Source organism: Pogonomyrmex barbatus, unplaced genomic scaffold, assembly GCF_055798465.1.
Source record: "Pogonomyrmex barbatus isolate J1 unplaced genomic scaffold, ASM5579846v1 scaffold1, whole genome shotgun sequence".
Taxonomy (NCBI): domain Eukaryota; kingdom Metazoa; phylum Arthropoda; class Insecta; order Hymenoptera; family Formicidae; genus Pogonomyrmex; species Pogonomyrmex barbatus.
In genome coordinates, this window is record NW_028297098.1 from 23,313,956 (window position 1) to 23,335,910 (window position 21,955).

Genomic DNA, 21,955 nt, shown 5'->3' on the forward strand with positions numbered 1-21,955 from the left:
TATCGTCTTTTGAACTTTTATTTGCAAAAATTGGTTTTGTACAGGGAATCTTATATATTCCAGCAACTTTTTTCATATAAAATATTTTACACATCCGTCCTCAGATTGTATATTTATTGTCTGTGTATTTATAGCACATTTTTTCATAATACAATTATTATTTATTGTTTGTGTGTCCGAACTAATAAAATAAAAAAAAGGGTATTCTGTTTTTTGTATAAAATAAAGTATAAATAACGTTCGCTATATGGCGCTACAAACAATGAAAGTTTTTGAAGTATTTGATTGCATAATAAAACGTGTCTCCCCAAGAAAGAATTTATATTTGAAATTTTTTAGGAGCGTGTTTTTCTTGTTTCTCTTGCTTCATTTTACTTGATCTCATTTCGCATCAACAAAACTCATAAAGCGACGAATATGATTCAACGGTAAACCCCAGATACATTCATGCACTGTTAAATCACGTAACTGCAACGCGTCGTATCATGATTATTTTTCTTTTTCTTTTTACGTCTAAATGTACATCTAAATGTACTGTGCTATCTTAATCGGATCCACTTTGAACGCAGTTCGCAAAAAAGACACACGTACCGAAGAAGCGCGTGCGAAATTATTCTTTCTGCGGGGAATCGGAATATCTGCCATGTCTCTTTAACTTTGATTTCAGGCAATTCCAGGCCATAAAAGCGATAATACTGAACATGTGTCGGCCGAAAGGCGATGTCGATTTGGATATGAATCCCCATCACGAAGACTAAATATTAGTCTTCGACACGGTATCTATAATATACGTAGCGTACGTAAAATACGTACTTCATACAGTAATATGTACACGGAAATATAACGACGCCTCTACGTTTTTCTTCTCCCTTCCTCTTTTTTACGGAATATTTTAATTTAGAATACTATACAGCGTACCGTTCACATAAGCTGTATAGTAACCGACGCATTTGTGCGTCGTGCGAAATTAATCTCAACCAAGTATCGCTATAAATATTAAAATCTCTCTGAACACAAAAGCGTGTTGTACTACGTGTTATAATCATGTCAGATTGCAAATTAAATCGTTCACACAATGTTGGAGATAATCGTCGACGGGACGATCTCAACTTGTAAATGCACGTTTCAGCTTTCAAATGCTGTCTCCCCTTTCAAAGCGATGCTACTCCATGCATAGTTTCACCAAGGTTCATCCTTGTACTTTTCGCGTAAATTTCCGAATCGAATAATGCTACCTCGAGAAGGTTTGATATTTTGATATTTAAATAAAATTAATCTTTTAACAACTGATATACCAACAGACACCAAGCTGCAGTCATCACGTTTATATTGTGCAATTTCAATTTTTCTCTGCAAAATCTTCAGAAATTGCTTGAAAAATATTCGCTAAGTGTTAGATAGTAAATGCTAGTAAATCATTCTGTCACACGAGATTCTGCTGCTTTTCGTACTCACGATATCTCACGTCATAGGCTCGATTTTTAACTCTTAGTTTAACTCTTAGTCCGCTAATGCATTCTATCAGAACCGAAAGACGTTCTGTGTACCATTAATGAATAATTCAGAAGATAAAAAATTTTTGAATTTGTCACTTGCGTAAGGAAGACAAAATTCTGATTAAATGCACCGCGAGAGTTAAGATAGGATTTTACGCGATGAATATTTCAAGCTCGAGTAAATCTCCAAGAGCTTCTCCAAAACTTCCAAAAATAGGTCGTGTGGCAGCTTCTAAATATCTATCTAAATTTCGTCGTATACGAAGGCAACTATTCGAAGACACATACGCGTTGGTACGACTACACGTGTGTTATTTGTACGCGTGCTCCGTGGAAGAATCAGAGTTCTCACTGAACCTGAAGATGAACAAACTACAGAACTACGGAGCTCTACATTAAATTGCTATCGCATTTTTCGCGATAATTTAATATGCAACGTCATAAATTATTCTAATTGCCCATGGAAGATAATCCATGGAAGATAATCGACAATCTCCAGTTTCGCCAGTTTTCTAATTCTTAATATATTGATAAATTATTTTCTAAAATCTTGACATTATTAAATTTTGAGACTAGCAAATTTTAGGCTTTGAGTTATGCGCTCGAGACATATTTCGTCAAATATATATTATCGAGAAATCCGCAAAAATAATCGCCATGCATTTACTTAGTAATATATTGTTAATTATATGCTTCTGTCGCTCATTCTTGAAGAAATTAATTTTTAAACTTTAGACTTGAATTCCGAAGATAAGATTTGTTCCGTATTTGTGAAAATACAATCGTAATTTCGTCTTTCTAGGCGACGAATTAATTTGCCATTTGTGCTATCGCACGACTCCACATCTTCTGATATATTAGCTAATGAGCATAATAGCTAATAAAACCTGAGTACATGTCTGCTCGATTTGACAAGGTACTAACGATCAACCACCTGTATCCTGCGTTCATAAAAAGATCATAAATTATTGAGATATTTGTATCAATAGAATCGCGCCTATCAAGAATAATTCGAGCGATTTTCACAAAGTACGAACGACAATATCTTGTCATTTAATTAATTCTTAGTGCAGGATATAAGTGGTGAATTATTAATGTTTTGCCAAGTATGGTACCGTTATGACCGCCCATCCGTGGAATTCTTCAGCGGACTGACAAACTGATGATTTGGATTTGGTAAATACTTTCAGACGACCACAGCCTCGTAGGAATGCCCTTTCGATCCGACAGTTCTAAGTTATGCGTTCCGCCCGTTGTCGAAGAACGCTATAATTTGCGAGTTTCTGCAAAGAAAAACGCATCGTGTTGTATCGCTCGAGCATCCGTAATTTATTTCATTGTTGAAACAATGAACCATTATTTCAAACGTTATAACTAAAAGTTCAAAGAAATGAAATAAAAATTAATTAAATAAAAATTTTGTCACCATATGAGAATTTTCCTGGCATAGGTTTGTTATAATAAAATTAATATCATAATCCTTTTAAAAAAGACTGATGCATAATAATTTACGTGTAGTACGTAAATTAATATATCAAAATTATAATCGTATAAGAATTAATCTTACTATAGTCAAGGCGTATCGAAATCTTGATCTCCGACTAGGTAGAGAAATTGGAAGGCAATCGCCAGCAGGCTGATCCCAAGCAAGTCACCCATTGCAGTCAGATATGGGATCGCTGAATTGTCAGGATCTATCTTGCGTTTCCACATCCAATGAATCATTATGTAGGCGATATAAAGGAGCGCCGCAACCTGCAGCATCGCCGCGCAGAGATAAACAAAGACGAAGAGCGGCGTCATCGACGTGTTGCCGTCTTTCATATAATTGATCAGATAAATGAAGATAATGTGTCCCGGTATTACCATCGTCATCAGGACTCTTGTAGTTCTGGCGTGCATACCTGAAGAGAGACGAGGCAATGATAAAAAAAAATTTCGATAATTATGGAAGTCTTAATTATTTATCAAAGAATAAAGGAGAACACCTTTCCCAAAAAAATTAGCAATTGGAGTAATAAAGATGACAGGGTGTGTGTGGCCCGGTGGAATCAGAAGCGTGCCAAGTTCGGCCTGTTTATGAAGAGCTGTTGATATTCTGCTAGCCTGAACAGCTACCAAATTTCCACCGACGCCGTTAATGACTGGCTGGAATACTGTAAGGTTCTCGAAGCGCGACACCATAAATTCCAATATGAGACCGCCGCAACTAAAGAAAATTTTGTATTTATAAATTATCCTTTATCTCACTCAAAATGAGATATAACAAGAGTATTTAATAAAAAATCTTTGATAATTAATCGTTGCCAAGCTTTAAGACTGATATATAAGAAATGACTGATATAGATATATATATATATATATATATATAAGAAATTGTATAATTTTATAATTTACTGATAATAAAATTATTCATTTTTAATTCAATATGAAAGAAACTTAAATAAGAAGCATAATTTGATTGTAATTTAAAAATTCTTATTTATTATTATTTTTTAAATTGTGGATTAGTTTTTATAATAAAAAAATTAAACGTGGAATTACATCAATTCGCAAAATAGAATTGATGTTTGAAAACACCTTTACTACCGTGCAATGTGCCGTGCTTAAGCGCACGAATTTCGGGCAATTCAATTGGTAAACTTTAATGTCCAAATCAACGTAGATTAACTTCTCAATTTATTCAATTTATTCTTCATCTTTTTCTAGTTTTAAGCATTAGAAAAAGATGAAGAGCAAGTAAATCAAGATTAAAGTATTATAAATCTATGTTGATAAAATCGGGTATAAATCTTTCTCATTTAAAAACTATTGTAGCTTCGACATTTTGATATTAGAATTTTCGTCTCAAAATGATCTCAGAAATCTGCTATTAACGGGTGTCATGCGAAGTCTGGGACATCCTCTGTGTGTGTGTGTGTGTGTGTGTGTGTGTGTGTGTGTGTGTGCGCGCGCGCGCGCGCGCGCGCGCGTGTATGTATGTATATGTGGATATATGTATGTATATACGGATATATATGTGGAATATTCTTTCATTACCTGCTGATCAACATGGCCACCATGACCGGCGTCCAGCCAAAGTAGAGCACATCGTTGGTGTATTTGTTTTTCTTGGCGATCCACACCCAGAGAGGCGTCACAAGAACATAACAAGCTATGACGAGGGGTGCCACCCAGTCCTGTTTGTCTATGCATTCATAGAGTATGGTGGCGATCCAAGAGAGAAGCGCCAGCGACGTGATATCCCCGAGACTGGCGGCTATCGGTGTGGCTACGTTGTCTGGATTGATATGGCAATGACGAGAGAAGACGATGACGCCCGCGGTAATAAGGCCCAAAACGAAGGAAGCGAGGGAAGCGGTAACCAGACTGCTGGCGCACAACAGATAGGCATGGTCCAAAGAGACCGTACCATTACGGAAGGCACCCATTACGATCGCCACTACGGAACCCAAGAAGCCCACAACTATCGCTTGACACTATGCACACGATTAAGATAATTCTTATTTTATATCTGAATAATAAGATCTTCGGATAAGAGAATTTGATGAGACTTGAAAGAAATAGATCTCTAAGCTTGCTTATTTTTTTAAATAACATACTCAAAAGAATGTTGAAAATTGCGAGTTTTTACTCCATCCGGAAAAAAACAGTTTGGTTGGCTGTAAAATTTTATTCCAAAACGAACGAATCAAAAGTTTCGATTGAAATTATTAGATTTCTATTTAAATTAATCAGAAGTCTTGTTAGTTTAAACTAAATTCTGATAACTTCAACCGAAATTTCTGATTCGTTCATTTGAAAACAGAATTTTATAGCCAACCAAACTATTTTTTTCCGTATCGGCAAAGAAAATCGTTTTCCAACTAATTTTAACAAAAATTTAATTCAACTTAGTAAGTTTAATTTATAAAATTGTTTAATTTGTAAGATTTCCGATACTGGAAAAATAAAAAAGTGTTTTTCGAACATTCATATGTACAATTAGCAGAAATATATACAATTGGCATCTTTTTTCTAAATTTTATACGGCAATTTTAATTTGAAAATATATTTCATAATTCGCGCGCATTGAAAATCCATCAACATCGTTTGATTGCAATGATATTTTATATATTTGAAGAATCTTCTTTAATTTTATATGAAAACTTGGAACATTAGTTGATTCTATACAGATACCAGATTATTAAAACGTACATGTCATTTGTCCTATGGTGTGTCTCGTGAGGAGTAACCAGTTCGTATTCGCGTATGTACGAGAGATCATACGACAAACAAAAGTCGAGTTTCCGAAGGCCGTCGTCTATCATCATCGTCGTCAGTGTTGAACACATAATAAAATAAAATTGTGGTGCCAACGATAAGACGATGTAGCGGAGCGTGCGAAGCTTAATTCGTTAAATCGGCTTGGAGAAACGTTATTCGCTTTCCCAGAATTGTGCCGTCGGCTTGTTTCACAATTAATTGCTAACTACAGGTCAAATTGCTACACATAGACGCGATATTCTCTGTAAATTTTCCGTACCATTTTCCGAATGTATCGATAATAACAATTTTAATGTCGACAGATAGTAACGGTTTATTCGTGGATTTACGACACTCTCATTAATCAATATTAGTTGTCGGAAAGGTTTTCATCATTGGAAATTCATCAAATTGAACTTGAATCTAAAAGACATGTATTCGCGGGTATATTTATGCTGGATGATAAGGATGCTAGATGATAAGGAGCCAGGTGATTAATAGCGCAGAAGTTTTCCGCGCATTGCGTCGCATAGTTGTTAAGCGAGACGTAGTAAACGCGTGTTCTTCGGAGAAAATGAGAAGTCGAGCAGATCAGCTGAGAAGAGAAATTCCAAAGAAAAAATACACAAAACGAGCCAATATGCGTTTTGCAATGTATTCGAACGGAATTAAGTTAGGAGTCCCTCGTATGACAAACGTATGGCAAATATCGGTGCTTAATTGTGGAACATCTAGTTAGAACCAGTTTCGCGAAGGTAAACTCCCACAGCTAAAGGAGCGAGAGGAGCGTCCGCGGAGCAGCGAAGGCGTTTTGCTTTAAAACTTTATGCGTACCAAAATAACTGTCATTGTGCTGTCTTCGACAATCCCTTATTTTTATTTTGTACGACTTTATACTTTCAAAACTTGCGAAATAACCAACGTTACACTCGGATACATTTAAGTCGATTACCGCGAGAAAATAACGTGAATCAATGTCAATTGCAGAAAATGCGATAAAATTAGCTAATTAGAAAAATTAGCTTTTCAGTTTCCGATTGAATCAATCGGTTGCTCTTACTTGTATTAAGACGAGATTTCCGATGATCATGTGCCATTGTTCTTTCGGCATGTCCATATGTCCGAGATTTGCTTGAGTAGAAAGACGAGATGCTAGAGTCATTTCTAAATTACCCTTCAACCCTAGAAGTGCCGGTACCAAAATCATGAGCTCATTGACTTTCTCGAAGACTACCCAGTGCTATAAAGAGAATATAAAAATTAAGTTAATAGAGTATTTAAAATTTTTATCAAAATTATTTATTATTAATATTATTAATTTGAAGTCAATTTTCCTCGATTTATCACGATAAACGTATAAATTCTGTGCATACTTGAACGAGATCGAGGACTAATCCAGCGCCTACCATGCCCAGACCAGCGATGAGAAACGGTATAAAGACTTGAATGGTGATCGCCAGGTATGACTCGAGTGGCTCATCTTCATCGGTCACACCATAAATCTTGCTCTCGGCGACGACGTCCGGTAGTCGGCCACCGTCGACGCCCTCATCAAAGATGGTTACCTCGAGGCAGTCTTCAGTGGTGTGTCCACCGGTAGTGGAATTCGCCGCGGTGGCCTGTCCATTGGTGGTTGCGGTGGTAGTAGTAGTGGTGATAGTTGTAGTATCCTTTGACTCGGAAGCAGTCCGCGAGCGGCCATCAGTCGGTGTCATCCTGTGGGAGTTCTGTTTCTCCGGAAGCAAGGGCTCCTTACATTGCTCACTGTACCGACAGAAAGGAGAATATCATTATATTTTCTTCAGCACAGATATTTTACAACAAAGAATCTCATCAATCCTTAGTTATGGTCGTCAATGGGAATTGTTGCGAATTGTTACAGTTTATCAATATCTTGAAACAAAATTATCAGACGTCATTTTGTATTTTACTAACGGAACGATGGAACGTTATATTGCGTTTACAGATTATTCGTCTTTTTTAAATTTACAGATTTACTCAAATTACAATATGAGAATCAATTAATATAATCAATTAATATATAACTGATATAATGTAAATCTTAAAATAATGCTTAGTAAAGTTTTTCTATGAACCATACATAATTTAATAATATTTATTATTTAATAATATTAATATTTATTGATATCTACAAATAGATTTCAATCTAAAAAATAGATTTCAATTTGAGAAATTTGTCGCAATCATTGCATTTCTAATTAAAGAATTAAGATCAAGCGATTGTTATGATCGGTGCATAAAAAGATCGATATCTCCTTTTAATTTTACGAAATGAAAAAAAAAAAATAAAAAAGAACATCTGAATTAAATGATGCAAGATAAATTAAATGATGCAAGATAAATCGATGCCGGATAAACGAGAAGCATGTTCCGTTCGTGGGCGATCGATCGTCGTAAATCCATGATTAATTACGATTATTATACAATTTTTTTTATTCACGACCCCATGTCAAACATTGTCACGCTTGCTGCTCCTCGATTTTTGAGTATTCGACGCCAACTCACGTGTTTTTGTCTTAGCATTTTGATTTTGTTATTTTTTTGTAATTCAGACATCGAAAACTTTTCGCACAATACTTTTCATATATACTTTTCGCATATACTTTTCAACATACTTTTCGAACTTGACGCCGATATTGGCAGTCTGGAACGGCTGTGGCTTGTCGGGCGGTACTCGTACCGGATGTTGATGCACCTGGCCCTCTATCATCTTCCTACTGAGGACTGCGTGATACTCGCTGCCGCGAATATACAACCATTCTCCTTTGAGAATGATAAGACTCGCGCCGCCGCCGACGACGACGATAGTTATATTTCAGGACACAAATAACGTAAATTACGTAATTATGCCACGGAAAGAGTTGCTAGCTCTCTCTCTCTCTCTCTCTCTCTCTCTCTCTCTCTCTCTCTCTTCTGTCTTTTTCGTTGATTAGATTCGCTCAGGAATGATGGTTAATCACAACGAAAATCAAAATTTGAATTATCCAACGATTGAAGAAAGGTAAACCTCTTCCTTTCTGAAGACCACTGTCAAATAATCGTCATGTTAAACTAATTGTGCGATTAGTAGTACACGTGAAATACAAATTAATCAGAGTTCCTTAGAGTTGTTTTAGAGATTGAAAGAAATCTTAAGACTTGAAAGCTCTCACTCAAAATATCCATAGTGATATCATATTATATTAGTGTTAATTTCTTAAAAAATTCGAAAAAAAATTGATATTTTCAGAACGCACGTAATTAATTCCACGATATATTGAAATTGATATTTATCAAATAATTTTCTGCAGACAGATTGTTTGAGACACGAATTTTACATCACTCTGAAAATTTACCGCGGAGCGTTTTTGATCAATGTAAATTAAATTTAACCAGATAATTGATTTCTTAATTTTCGAATCATACTTGAGAAATCTCATGAAACGATATCGTGAAACATACGTATCGTCATATGTCTGGAGGCACTTTGATTACGTGGTTCCGCGATTTTGCATCGCGTTTATGAGTACTTATCGTGTGTATCATGCAAATAGTAGTCGCGAATAGAGGCGTTTTATACATACTATGTGTATCTCTAATTAGCACGTAATACGCTCAATTTCCTCTCGCTTAAGTTCCGCATTTCGCAAGGAATTGCGATAATCTGTTTAGTGGTAATCTGTATCCCGGTAGTGCACGTGTGTGCACCATTATATAATTAAAGTAATTTGCGTGGATGACGACTATATGTTAATAAGTCATTTGCGACGTCACAATCTATTTAATTGTTATCTTGTCTTGTCTTATCTCGCCGCAAGTGGCGATCGACGTAAACGGATTTTTTTTTACATAAAAACATGAGATTTTCGACTTTATCATTTGCATGCGGTCGATATCGCACTTCGATATCGTTGCACAGCGAAATACGTCATGACGATAACAATGTTCAATCGTGCGGTGACCTTACGCGCGGAAATTGAAATTACGAGAACGACTCGATTAAGACCAAATTTCACGACCATTCGATCAAGCAACATTGCTTTCGTAATCTTAATTGTAATATCGATACTTTGAGACAATGTCAATTTTTACACACACACACACACACACACACACACGCGCGCGCGCGCGCGCGCGCGCGCGCGCACGCACACACATACACATGTTACGTATGTTACAGCTCGAAAGAAAAAAATTTCCACATGCTATATTACTATATCTGTATAATAAACAAATTGTATATAAAATTGCTCTCTTCTTGTTTTATCTAATTCCTGTTTATTTTCTATTATTTTGTGATTTAAACATTAGAAATTCGCAGGTTTTCTTAATTTCATTTAATCAGCATTTTTTGCAAAATTTAATGATATTTCATTTTCTCTTGTCATAATATAAAGATTATGAAAGTAGATTCAATCGCGACAATTGAGATATAGACCGTTGGTTGATCGATAAAGATCAATGTCGAGTAGGGAAAGTAGACCACAATCGCATTTAATATTCATTGTCTGATTAGCTGCACCTTCACGTCATGCATCAATCAACTACTGGATCTGAAAAGTACATTGCATCGTACGAATTACATGAGTTCTCGTGACCTTAACCTACGCGACGCGCGATCAAGTCGCTTCGTCGGAGAGCCTCGACGGAGCGCTCGGTTATCTGCATTTCGCGTCCTTCATCTCGGTCCTGTCGCGATTTCCCGAATCATTGGCGAACAGGTAGCGGCCGACATGCGGCGCAAACAATGCGGTCTCGAAAATGTAAGTTCCACGATCTTCGCACGTAAATTCTCGCAATGTTTCTCCGACTGGGTTCTCTTTCTCTTTTCGCAATTCCAGAAGAAATCTTCCAAAGATATTGACGAAATTTCAGTGTCTGAAATAACGATTATCATGGATGTGAATCTCGCCTCGTGTCGAATCGGATCCAGCATCGTGCATACACGAAGTGACGCCCTAAAAAAACTGTGATTCCATCTGCGGAATGTCAAAGACTTTGATTCACATGACTTAATTCATTTTTCTAATACTTAAAGAAATTAATCGAAATCTTCTTATCCTTTTCAACTTTGATGTATTTATTTTTTCAATTAATCTTCTTAAACTGTCCTATCCGATCATTTTCACTATCATTTTTATATTCTTGAGTTTCATCCGCGCAAAATTTTATTTGTACTTTGCGTCAGTTATTACGACTTGCTCATGACTTAAAACTCTTAACGATACGCGAGAATCGATCCGAACCGACTGAACGCCAGTCTTCGGAAACTTTTTCGCTAAATAAAACGCGAGTAGCAAGGTTTCTTTCTAAAATAAACCGTGCTTCCTTGTCGGAATAGACAAAATTTCAACTCCAAATGGCTGCTCCGCATCTCTCGCTCGCACGTACCTGGATCCTCAGGCGTGGTTCCAGACGAATGTTCCTAACGTTTCCTACGAGATTCCACCTTCAGTCCAGGTTGTTGATCGCCGGCTTCGTGGCCCGGTGATCGGTTCTTTGGCGCGAGATCAGCCTACGTCCAGCATCTGATGGTGATCACCCGGTGGCCTGGTGCGAGGCCGTTTCATTCTACGGTTACATCGCGACTGATCGCGATCGCGCATCGTGCTCGCATGCATGCATGCCTTCTTAAAACTAGTTTGGGAATACACGAGCTTCTCTGTCTGTGTGAGTCGGAGTGGCACGCCGCCGGAGGGAGCAGGCGCACGTTTATCGATCCACTCCGACTCCCCCCCCCCCCCTCTCCCGTCACAGACTGTCTGCAAACTCCTTGCGGCTGCACCGCCATTCCGACTCACTTGCGCGTCAATGGCGAGTCACCCCTCGCTCGAGAATTTCTCTGGAACGATCCGGAAGGGTTTCCTTTTTTCAATTTTGTTGTGACGTCACTCGTGCTAACCTATTGTCATCTCGATTACGTCATTATATGGTTCAAATCGTGCTGTCCGTGTTATCCATTGATTTTGCCGCGAGTGTTCCATCAACGTTTCCTGTCATTTCCAAGAATCGAAGAAAACCACCCTAGTGTTTCATATCTTGTTTCTCTTCGGAATTCCCTATCGCGAATAGTTGGCGTCATCGTTTCAATTGCATTCGATGCATTGTACTGTATATTATCTATAATTTTGCAAAATCTATCCATGCTTAACGTTGCTTAATAATTTGGAAGATTTGTTTTTACGTTTAAAAGAATCTAAATGAATGATATTGATCTTTCATAGTGTTCTTACAAAATAAAATCGTTAATGCGTCTATTTTTTAATCAGATCTTTCGAATTTGAAGTTCGTAGAGGGATATAATTTTTTTAAATGTCTGTAATATATAAGTAATCAATGTCTCATAATCTTGTGACATCAAACACATGGCACTTGTATAAATATCGATTACGTCATCAATCAACAGCTGATGCATACCGAAGCTTCTAGTTCATTCATGGATTTACGGCGTATTACGTGAGATCGTTGCATAACTATTTCAGTACAATTTTCGTGTTTAATTGCTTTTATGCGCTATAATTCGATGATAGCAATAATTTACCTCAACAACAATATTCTGCCAATTTTCATTTTGTATGTGGACATCATTAAAGCCAGACATAATTACGTCAATCTGGTTATCGATTACGCATATTCTACAGATTACAAAGCACGAAACTCTTTATCCTCTATTACAGAACCCTTTGTACAAGTGATTAATATACATAAGCTTCTTTCTCTCAATCCATTTTACTTCCACACCTATAAGTTACAATTTGTCTAATTCAAGTTACATATTTTTAAATATGCATATATTATTTGCAAGAAATTACAATTGTAATATTACATTTAAGAATTATTATTCTAATGTGTGTTAGAGAAGCCACTTATATCAAGACTTAAGCATACAAGAACACATAAATGAGAAATCGAGAATTATCTTTAAGCTACGAGTAATAGCTTGTATTGGCAACGCTTTCTTCAGCGATTTCCGCCAACGCAACAAAATTAATATCAATTTCATTTAAATTTACTTGATATTCTTCCGGACAATAAAGATAGCCCGTCAAATACGTTTTTGCCAATAAATCTCCTTAGTCCGAGTTCTACATTAAAATTGTTTTTATTAATCGTTGAATTTAGTATGTTTTATATTTTTATTCTGCTTTGAGACATTATAAAGTTCCAGCTACGTTACATGTCTATTTTTCTTTTAAATTCAATTTTCCATGCGCAGTATCACGTATTATTAAAATAACATTAGTTTACTTGTCGGCCGTGAATATGGGAAAAAAATATAATTATATCGATTCATTGCACGATAATCCATATAAATGAGCTGGGAAGTCGAAGTAAACCTTCGATTAAATTATTCTACGAGATGATGCAATAAATTCAATAAAATTACATTAAAAAAGATATATGCGTTTGTAAATTCTAAATTAATTCATCATTTGTTTCTAAAAGGAGTAGATTACTCTTTTAACTTATAAACGCGCAGATTTTTTTTATGTGAATTTCATCATCGAATTTATTGTCTATCATCTTGCCTCATCAAGGTAGTCCGATCATGATAATTAAACTAAAATTATTTTTCATTATACGGTCATTATACAGCTCCATGAAGGCGCAAGAATTACAATCTCTATCGATTTGTGCGCTGTATCTCATTCAGTAGTAATCCTTATTTAGAGTGGAGCAGAAAAATTTGCTCATAACAGTCAGTCGGTTAATGACGCGCGAATTCAGTGGCCCGTCTATGATCGAATCCTGTATAGAAGCGGAGTTGTAACATTCGTAACGATCGTTTGTGACACAGTAATTTATATTCTGGTAACTTGAGGATTAAGTCACACATTCGTGTAGTCCCGTTTTTCTAACGATTGCTCTGCTAAAACGCATGTATATTTCTTGTCTTACATGCAATTGACGTCGGAAACGCGCGGAATTCGACATCGCAAATAAGAACACGAGAAGATTCGTTAGAACCAATTAATATTAATCAATCATTGTCAAATTATTAAATTGTAAGCAATGGAGATTTTTGGAGAGTTTTAGAGAAACAAGAGTTGGTATATCACAGAAATAATAATAATGAAAAGTCAGACTGTCGAAGGAAATTTACATTTCCAATTGAAATTCAAGTTTTACTTGAGATTCGACACAATATGTTAATTACATCGTTCTAAATAATATCTACCTACGATGAAAACGGCAGGTGTCAAAAGCTCGGTCTTTAAAAAAAGTATCGTATTTCGATAACGATACTTTTAACGACGCGCGTCTGTTTACAATTCGCACCTTGATGAATAACAGTCAGTTAATCTGCGTGAAACATGACGGCTCGACGTGTTTATACGTCTAATTAAACGGGTTTCACAGCTAACGCGTGCGTTGTGGATATTGAAGAATAGTAAAAAGCTTGCAGAATACTACTCACTTGAACCGCCAACTCGTGATCGCTCTGATCAACAAAGCGAAGAGGTCCATCGTCGAAATCTAGCGATTGACACGATCGTCACAACACCGTTAATGATACAATTATTCTTTGAGATCGTCTTATGAGCTCGATCAAGTTTCTTTCTTGTGATCAGATCTCAATGATAGATGTGCGGTATCCTTTTCAATATCATATTACAAGAAATTTATTTTACAAAAATGAAAAAACACGTCCATTCGGTGAGATCGTGAATATTCCTCGCGATTCTTCTTGATCGCGCGCGAAATTCGTAGTCAAATCGATAGAACATCCCGATGTTTTATTAAACGACATACTGGACAATCGCTTTTCCACGCGTTCCGTTCGTAAGTACGGAACGATTCGAGCCCGATAATTTATGTCCGTCGGCCGACGAGCCGATAATGCGGCAAGGGCAGTGCGAACGTTGTTAATGACAGTTTTACGATGCATTGCGCCCGTTCGTTTGCACGTTATCGGTGACTTTATTACACGCTCGTCGTATAACTTCAAGCAACGATAACTGTTCAAATAATTCTTTTCTGTTCCCAAGCTTATATCATGGTGGAGTAAGGTGTACTAATTTTATGGTGTACTATTTTACGTATATACATTTAAATATGTCTATGTACAATTAAAAAATATTTTCGAATTGGAATTAAACATATATTTTTCAGCTTTCTTAAAACTTTAATTTTAATTCAACTCCATCAATTCATCTCCGAGGCAACAATATGTGGTTTTAATGTTAGCTTAACATTTTATTGGAGTCAATTTGCATAGTTGATCCAATTAGTTTTAATTTATTTCTATCCTATCTAAAGAGTTCAATTTTAATCATTTATAACACAAAAATTTTCTATATCTTTATAAAGAAATTTTTTTAGATATTTCCTTTAAATAAATTAATAAATTTTCCCATTTCCTGCAATTTTTCTTAATCTTTCTTTCTTTAAATTAATTAAAATATCTAAGAAGAAAAAGGAGAAAATGATAAAATATTTAAAAAAGTTTGTTTGACATTCTCTGTTCGTCATCCGGTATTTCAAGTTTCCACAACTTTTTCATATGTACATTTTTCATATGAACCCAAATCCTTTTTCATAGCATAGATCCTGATTTATATCGGCTAGATATATTATTAGACATATTATTATCTCGGGCGCGCGCGCGCGCGCGCGTGTGTGTGTGTGTGTGTGTGTGTGTGTGTGTCTGGCTAGTAATATTATCTGTTTATATACGCGTCTTTCGTGGTTCCTTTTAAAGCAATGATTATGTAAGGTCCGCTCTTGACTCGGCAAAGGTCGACATTGAAACCGGACTTGAATGAACTGTGTAACTGGAACGCATTCAAATACGCGACGATTTCCTCAGCAATTTCAATAAAACAGCGTATACCCACGTGTAATTTAGTCGCGAGAATAATTTTGCCGTAGTTAGATAAAGATGTGAGATTTTACCGACACCTGATCTCTTGTCAGATCTATATGTCACTCACTTCTCACTTCAAAAAACTAGCATGGCTGCGGTAGTCTCACACATTTGCAATTATAATTTGTCATTTCCTTCATTTATCTAATTTCATTAATTTGATGCAAGTACATCGAAATACATCGTAGAAAAGAATAAGAAAGTTGTGCTATATATTACTACATAAATTGTTATATCAAATACAAATATACATTTGATAAGGTTGTCATCTTCAAGTATCTGTTTTAAGAATTGCTGGATAATTGCTTAAGAATTGCTAATCGATGTAATCAATTGATATTTTCTTGCAAGTGGATTATATAACATAAACAAATAATTTTAAATGCAAGAAGACAGAGAAAAAATAAAAACTTTATAATATAAACAACATAATATATCTTTAAAAGAAAATCAAGCTGTAATATCTGAGCGTGCAGTCTGAATAAGTGACGATGAATGTTAAATGCCAAGTATTGTATATCATTAATGTACTCTTTGTGATAGGCTTATCCCTAACAACATATGATATTCAAATATTCTATGCTTCGTGTTGAATGTATTATAAATATTTAGCATACTAAGAACATTTTTATAACATTTCTCTGTATGTATCATTTCTCGTATATTTTTTAGGACACACTCAAAACATAGAAATTAATAGCGAATTCGATTAGATGCACCGGTAAATTGAAAATGTCTTAAAAATATTTTTTAAATGCTTAAAGATGTGTTTTAAATAAAAGATTCTACAGATATCCTTGGGTCATACTACAAGATGTTTTGTAAATTATAAATAAAAAAAGTGGGACATAGAAATTTATATACAGTTCCTATGTACAATATATCCTTGTATTTCGAATATTTTAGGAATATGTAAAATATTTTTGCGACAACTTTTAAACATTCTCAGAATTTACATGTGTTATTAAGGATATGATTTAATTGACATACTAATTCATTGAACTTGACTGTCCCCCAAGTACCGATGAAGCGCGTATATCTTTTTCAATTAAGCTCTCTCACGAGAGAATAATTTCAAATGATTTGCCCATCCTGATTGATTGGTCACATGCCCATTTATCTAATTTATTACTTTGTATTTGTTCTAGTAAATTGCATTTCCATGTCACTCCAAATTTCTTGATAGAAATATTATATATCAATCAAAATATTATATCAATGATCTGATAAATTACAATTAATTGAAAGAATAATTTAAATTATAAAACAATTTTTAAATTAAGATTTGTTGAGCTAGAAAAATTAACGAATATTAAAATATTACATTGTGCGTTATTACAATTCAAATTCGGTTATGTATTGAAAATTGTAGTATACCATATATTATATGTATATATAAATACTACTGAGTAGTAGTACTTATTTATTTAGTTAATAAGTACTCGTCACTCTCGTAAAATAATGAATTTTTGTAATCTACGAAAAAATGCTTAAAGATAGGATGGATACTTTGGAGAATTCATGAAACTTTTAACTTACGCTTCTAACTTATGAGATTTCCAATTGTACATTTGATAATTCAACGAATCGCGCCGATATTGAACTCTCTTGTTATATGCATTATATTCTTTTATTGTCTCTACGTTTCACCACCCACGTATCATAAACACGTTGGCGGGCAACAATAAGAGCATCGCCGAGAGAGTATTACGCAAGCGCTACCTTACACTTGCTTCTTCAATTACGGACCCTTATACCTTATATCATATAAATGGTTGTGGTGCTACAGTCGGATACACAAATAAAAACGAGATCGGAGAATAAAATCATCGTGTTGATTCGCTTTTGTTATTCTCGTAAGATTTCCATCGGTTTTCTGACAATAGAATAAATAGTAATAAATAATAATAAATAAAAAGTTCAAGTCAAACAAATAATAAGATGTAAATTTTTCAATATTAATATTTCATTTAAAGGTTAAAATTGCAAAATTAATAAGTTCAATGTTTTATAAATGAATCTCTCTAATCGATGGAATTCGCCTTGCACTCGCGTTCTCCAATTGCGAGATGTCTCTCGGTGGTATGATTCTTGGGTGGTGTGATATATCACGGCACGATCGCGTTGACTAATCTGATAACAGATTAAACAGATGCGCGTTTATCTACCGCTTGTTTGTAAGATACTCGCGACCAGTTTACGCAAAATGTTATCGCTCGCAACTCGCAACGAGAGAAGTTCTCCTCCGCGCAATGGACCACACGCGAGTGATTCGGCGCAGTTGGTACTCCCAAGTCGTCTCCAAGTCGTGATATTTTTACATGCTCTCTTGGCTTCTCATTCTCACTGTATACCGTGCTAAGAAACTAAATTAATTCCCACTTGTCCACCATTCACGATTACTCATATCAAAACGTGACGTTGCGCGATTTTAGTTTTTTTTTTATTAACATCTATAATTGTTATTATCGCTGTACATATTAAAGCTGAAACAACTGTATAAGCATATATTTTATTTTCCGAAATTACAATGAATTTTCTAACTTTCAATTATATGCTACTGATTTATTAGTAAAAACAAGAGATTTTTGCGCGGTTCTCCGATCTCATCGGAGATTACTTCTTGCTTTATTTCATGCTTGCTGATTTTATTTCTCATCTGTAATTTCGTCTGACTGATTATTAATGTCTGACTTTTTCTATTTGCTAGAATAAAGATTAGAAATTTTGAAAGTGTCAAGAAATATTATTACATCTTGTACCAGTGAATGTTGTAACACTTTTCAACTTCGAACACTATACGATTAGGCGGCTTCAAAAATTTTTTATTTTCTTTCATTATCATCTTTAAATCGGTTTATCGGCATCAAAATACGGGTGAGATACTTTCCCAGATTTCCAATTCTATTTTACATCGCGACGCTTTTTCGCCGCCGAGATCCGCAAACCGTTCTCCGGGCGACGCGAGCGCCTAAGCGCTTCCGTAACATATTCGCAGATTGATAAATTACTCCACGTGTTTAAGTTCGACCATGACGAGCAATAACTTAACATACGCTCTGATACCTCATCTCTCCTGGTGTATCTTATCGTACCGGTCGTCTCGCTCACTCGTTCGCTCGCGAGTCGCGCGATTATACTATTTTCGTCGCCGGATGGGAATCGCATCCGAGATTCTATGAGAATTCGCAGGTGCAATTCTTTGTCGTTATACTTACACGTTGGTCAGCTGTGCCAAATGATGATGATGATGCGTTCGTTCATAGTCCTGGCCGAGGAAGATCTCGCGGTATTGCTCAGCATTTCGGCAATCGCGCACATGAGATCACTGAGATTCGATTTCCGCACGTTGGTTCATGAGAAGAGACATCGCACAGCAAATCTTTCTCTCGTCAATTTACTTATCGCGCACACTTTCTCTGTTTTATTCGTTCTAAATCTAGATGACTCACTCTTTTTACATGCGCGACCAATTTTAGAAAAGAAATTCTCCGTACGTTCCAACGAGATTGGAATGCAGATAACATATAAATTAGCGAGCAGTGAAGTAATCAGTTATGAATCAAAAATCCGGCGCAGACAAACGCTACAAGCGGAAAGGAAGCTCTAGGTGATAAAAATTCGGATAAACGGAACTGTTTCTCGATTAGGCGATATTTTATAATATCGATATTTCTCACTAGAATTGTTATCACGCGCGTTGATTATTTCATACTCCTTATCGGTCGTCTCCTGGTGCTATCACCCAATGGAAATTTTTCCAGAGTGATCACACAGTGGTCTAAAATTAGGAAGAAATAAAAGAGAGAAAGGAAACGATAGATCGCGGCGAAAGGTATCGCGCTAGGACTGAAACTGACTTAATTTCAGAGAGTTCAGGAATAGAGCAACCCCCATCAACTATAATTCAGCGATTATAAAAGTAGCTCAGGGTCGAATTAAAAGATATGTCTGTATCCAGCTACGCTTCTTCGTGACCCCTTTCTAGATTGGAAAAACGAGCGCACGCATCTAGGCTTTGCATGGGGAAAGAGGGAAAAAAAAGAAAAAAAAAAAAGTAAAAATCCTTCTCATTCTCACTCCATAGCTAAGTCCAGCCAAGTTGTATCTCTCGCATTGCAGTTTAATTCTATTTTTTGGTCTTTAATGGCGCGAGCAAAAGGTTTCTTCTTTTTATTTTTTGCGGATTGTTTTAATTCACAGATGCAATCACCGAAAGTTAAAGTTTCCTTTTACATTTGTAATATTCCGAACGATATTAAGAATCAAATATATCGGAATTAGAACGATTCCGAGAGCCCTGAACAGTGCACGACCTTCAGGTCGGAGTAATCGCGGTCTTTTCGCGGCCACTCGCTATCCCTTACGACGCATGACGACGCACGATGGCAGATAAGATCTGAGAGAGAGATGCACCGCGTACGTCGGGGACGGCGTGATAGTTGGCACTGACAGATCCAACTATTTCATTCACAGTCGTCGTCGCCGTCGAGTTTGATCGCGCGAGTCGTCGTCGTCGTCGGGCTTGACCGCGCGAATCGCCGCCGCCGTCGCACGGTGTGTGTGTGTGCGTGCGCGCGTGCGTGCGTGCGTGTGTGTGCGTGCGCGCGTGCGTATACGCATTTTCCGTGCACGTGCACGAGCGAACACGGCGACGAGAATGAATGAATCGACGCGCACATACTATGAAGAAGCGGCACCGCGCGATTACGGTGTAGGTGGTTATGAGCGAGAATGAGCGGGAGGATGTGCGACGGGGCTTTAAACGAACATGACCGAGAAGACGGCCTCCTGTACGTCGCAGCCGGTGCACGCGTACTTCTCTCATGTGTGAATTGGAAAAGCTTTAAAGGCCACATCCCTACGAAAAAATCGCGAAAGCATGCTCGCTGCTTGGAGGCCGAGATATCCTTAACGAAAAGAAATGACGACGTTATGTGTAAAATTGTCGAATTGTAGTATAATACAACTATTCCATTTATTTTTTATATGCTTAAGATGAATAATAATATAATGCGGTAGTTGTTCATTGAGACTTATTCTCTCGTACAAACGTAACAAATCGTTGCTAGAAACTTGTTACTATATACTGTTTGTATACTTTGGACTTCCAAATACCGTTGTAGGCACTGAGAAATGTTAACAAAAATTAATATTTCAGTAAATTTTGAAGAAATCAACTTATCTCGATGATATATTTGCCAGTAAAACATTATTAATAACTCATTGTAGAATATTCTGTATATTATATTCTCGATTATTAATGTTGCGAAATTAAACAAACAAATTGCTTATATCTGTTATTTAATTTCAAAATAAAACTGTTTAATATAATACTATAATGAAAGAATCATTTTTATTTTCTTCTTTGTAACATTTAACTATCGTATATATTATATTTGTATACAATTTTTTTTTTCATTAAATATACTCCCATTAATTAATGCGCGCGCGTGTCTGTGTGTGCGTGTGTTGTGCGTGTGTGTGTTTGTATCTTTAGTATAAAATACTGTACCATTTATTCTCTTTTTCATATATCTTTCCGAGCAATAAAGTATTAGATGCTGTGTTCTATTACAAACGCAAAATGATTATAAATAAATCTCTTTTTTGCTTTTTTTAAATACGAAATTAACAAGAAAATAATTCTATACAATATATAAATTCTAAAAGTAATCCTGAAGTAAAAGAATTATTTTTTTACGATACATTCAAAATAGTGGAGAGATATCAAAATATTTAAATGTGAATAATTTATAAATATACACGCAATATATTAATATTTTATAATTATATTATTTTATTTTAAATTACTTAATATCTTTCATATATTTGTATTTTATCTTTTGTATATCTCTTTTTCCAATAAAACATTAAACAAGAATAAACGTCTTTTGATGTTACACAGGCTATCAGAATTATCAGGATAATACATTTGTATAAGAGGTTAACGCATATTAAATTCAACTTAAATTTTGTAATTTTCTAAAATAAGTTGTTTTCTATTTATTTTTTAATTTAATCCTTGAAATTTCAATTTGCAATTTACTTCAACCTGATTCGTTTTACATCTTGTAAAGAAAAATATAAATTAGATTTAGTTTAATGATTTAATATAATTAGTCTGATTTCCTAATATAGCTAATTTTTTAAAGATTTTGGAAGACATATATTTCACTCTCGCTTAATTATTTATTTTAGAAAGAGATATAAATTTATATAATTACAAATATTTTGAATTTATTTGAAATAAAATAATGTAATTTTTTATATGTACATGCAGAGAGAGAGAGAGAGAGAGAGAGAGAGAGAGAGAGAGAGAGAGAGAGAGAGAGAGAGAGAGAGA

The 21,955-nt window shown here is 35.5% G+C and overlaps 1 protein-coding gene across 5 annotated transcripts; it reads right to left on the minus strand.

Annotated features, from left to right (window-relative positions):
* On the minus strand, nucleotides 1-20,250 carry LOC105434311 (solute carrier family 41 member 1). 5 transcript variants are annotated; one of them, XM_089085261.1, is made up of 9 exons: nucleotides 19,977-20,250; nucleotides 18,828-19,390; nucleotides 8,378-8,789; nucleotides 7,115-7,505; nucleotides 6,802-6,981; nucleotides 4,536-4,975; nucleotides 3,485-3,705; nucleotides 3,064-3,400; nucleotides 1-2,779 (listed from the first exon to the last, which is right to left on the minus strand). In XM_089085261.1, exons 3-8 carry the CDS (start codon nucleotides 8,470-8,472, stop codon nucleotides 3,069-3,071), a joined length of 1,659 nt encoding a protein of 552 aa, XP_088941387.1. In that variant the 5' UTR covers nucleotides 8,473-8,789; nucleotides 18,828-19,390; nucleotides 19,977-20,250; the 3' UTR covers nucleotides 1-2,779; nucleotides 3,064-3,068. The 5 variants fall into 5 exon arrangements, with proteins under 5 accessions (XP_088941387.1, XP_088941386.1, XP_088941388.1 ...); XM_089085260.1 differs by having other exon boundaries at nucleotides 19,690-20,250; XM_089085262.1 differs by lacking the exons at nucleotides 18,828-19,390; nucleotides 19,977-20,250 and adding an exon at nucleotides 11,133-11,454.
* Nucleotides 20,251-21,955: the final 1,705 nt, after the last annotated feature.

Bases quoted from the DNA above. Each gene is read 5' to 3' on its own strand.
- LOC105434311 (XM_089085261.1), bottom strand. From the start codon at position 8,472: ATGATAGAGGGCCAGGTGCATCAACATCCGGTACGAGTACCGCCCGAC. The intron at 4,976-6,801 runs GTAAGAGCAACC...TCGTGTGCATAG, and splicing joins GAAATCTCGTCTTAATACAA to TGTCAAGCGATAGTTGTGGG. The intron at 3,706-4,535 runs GTAATGAAAGAA...AATTTTCTTTAG, and splicing joins GTGGCCATGTTGATCAGCAG to TTGCGGCGGTCTCATATTGG.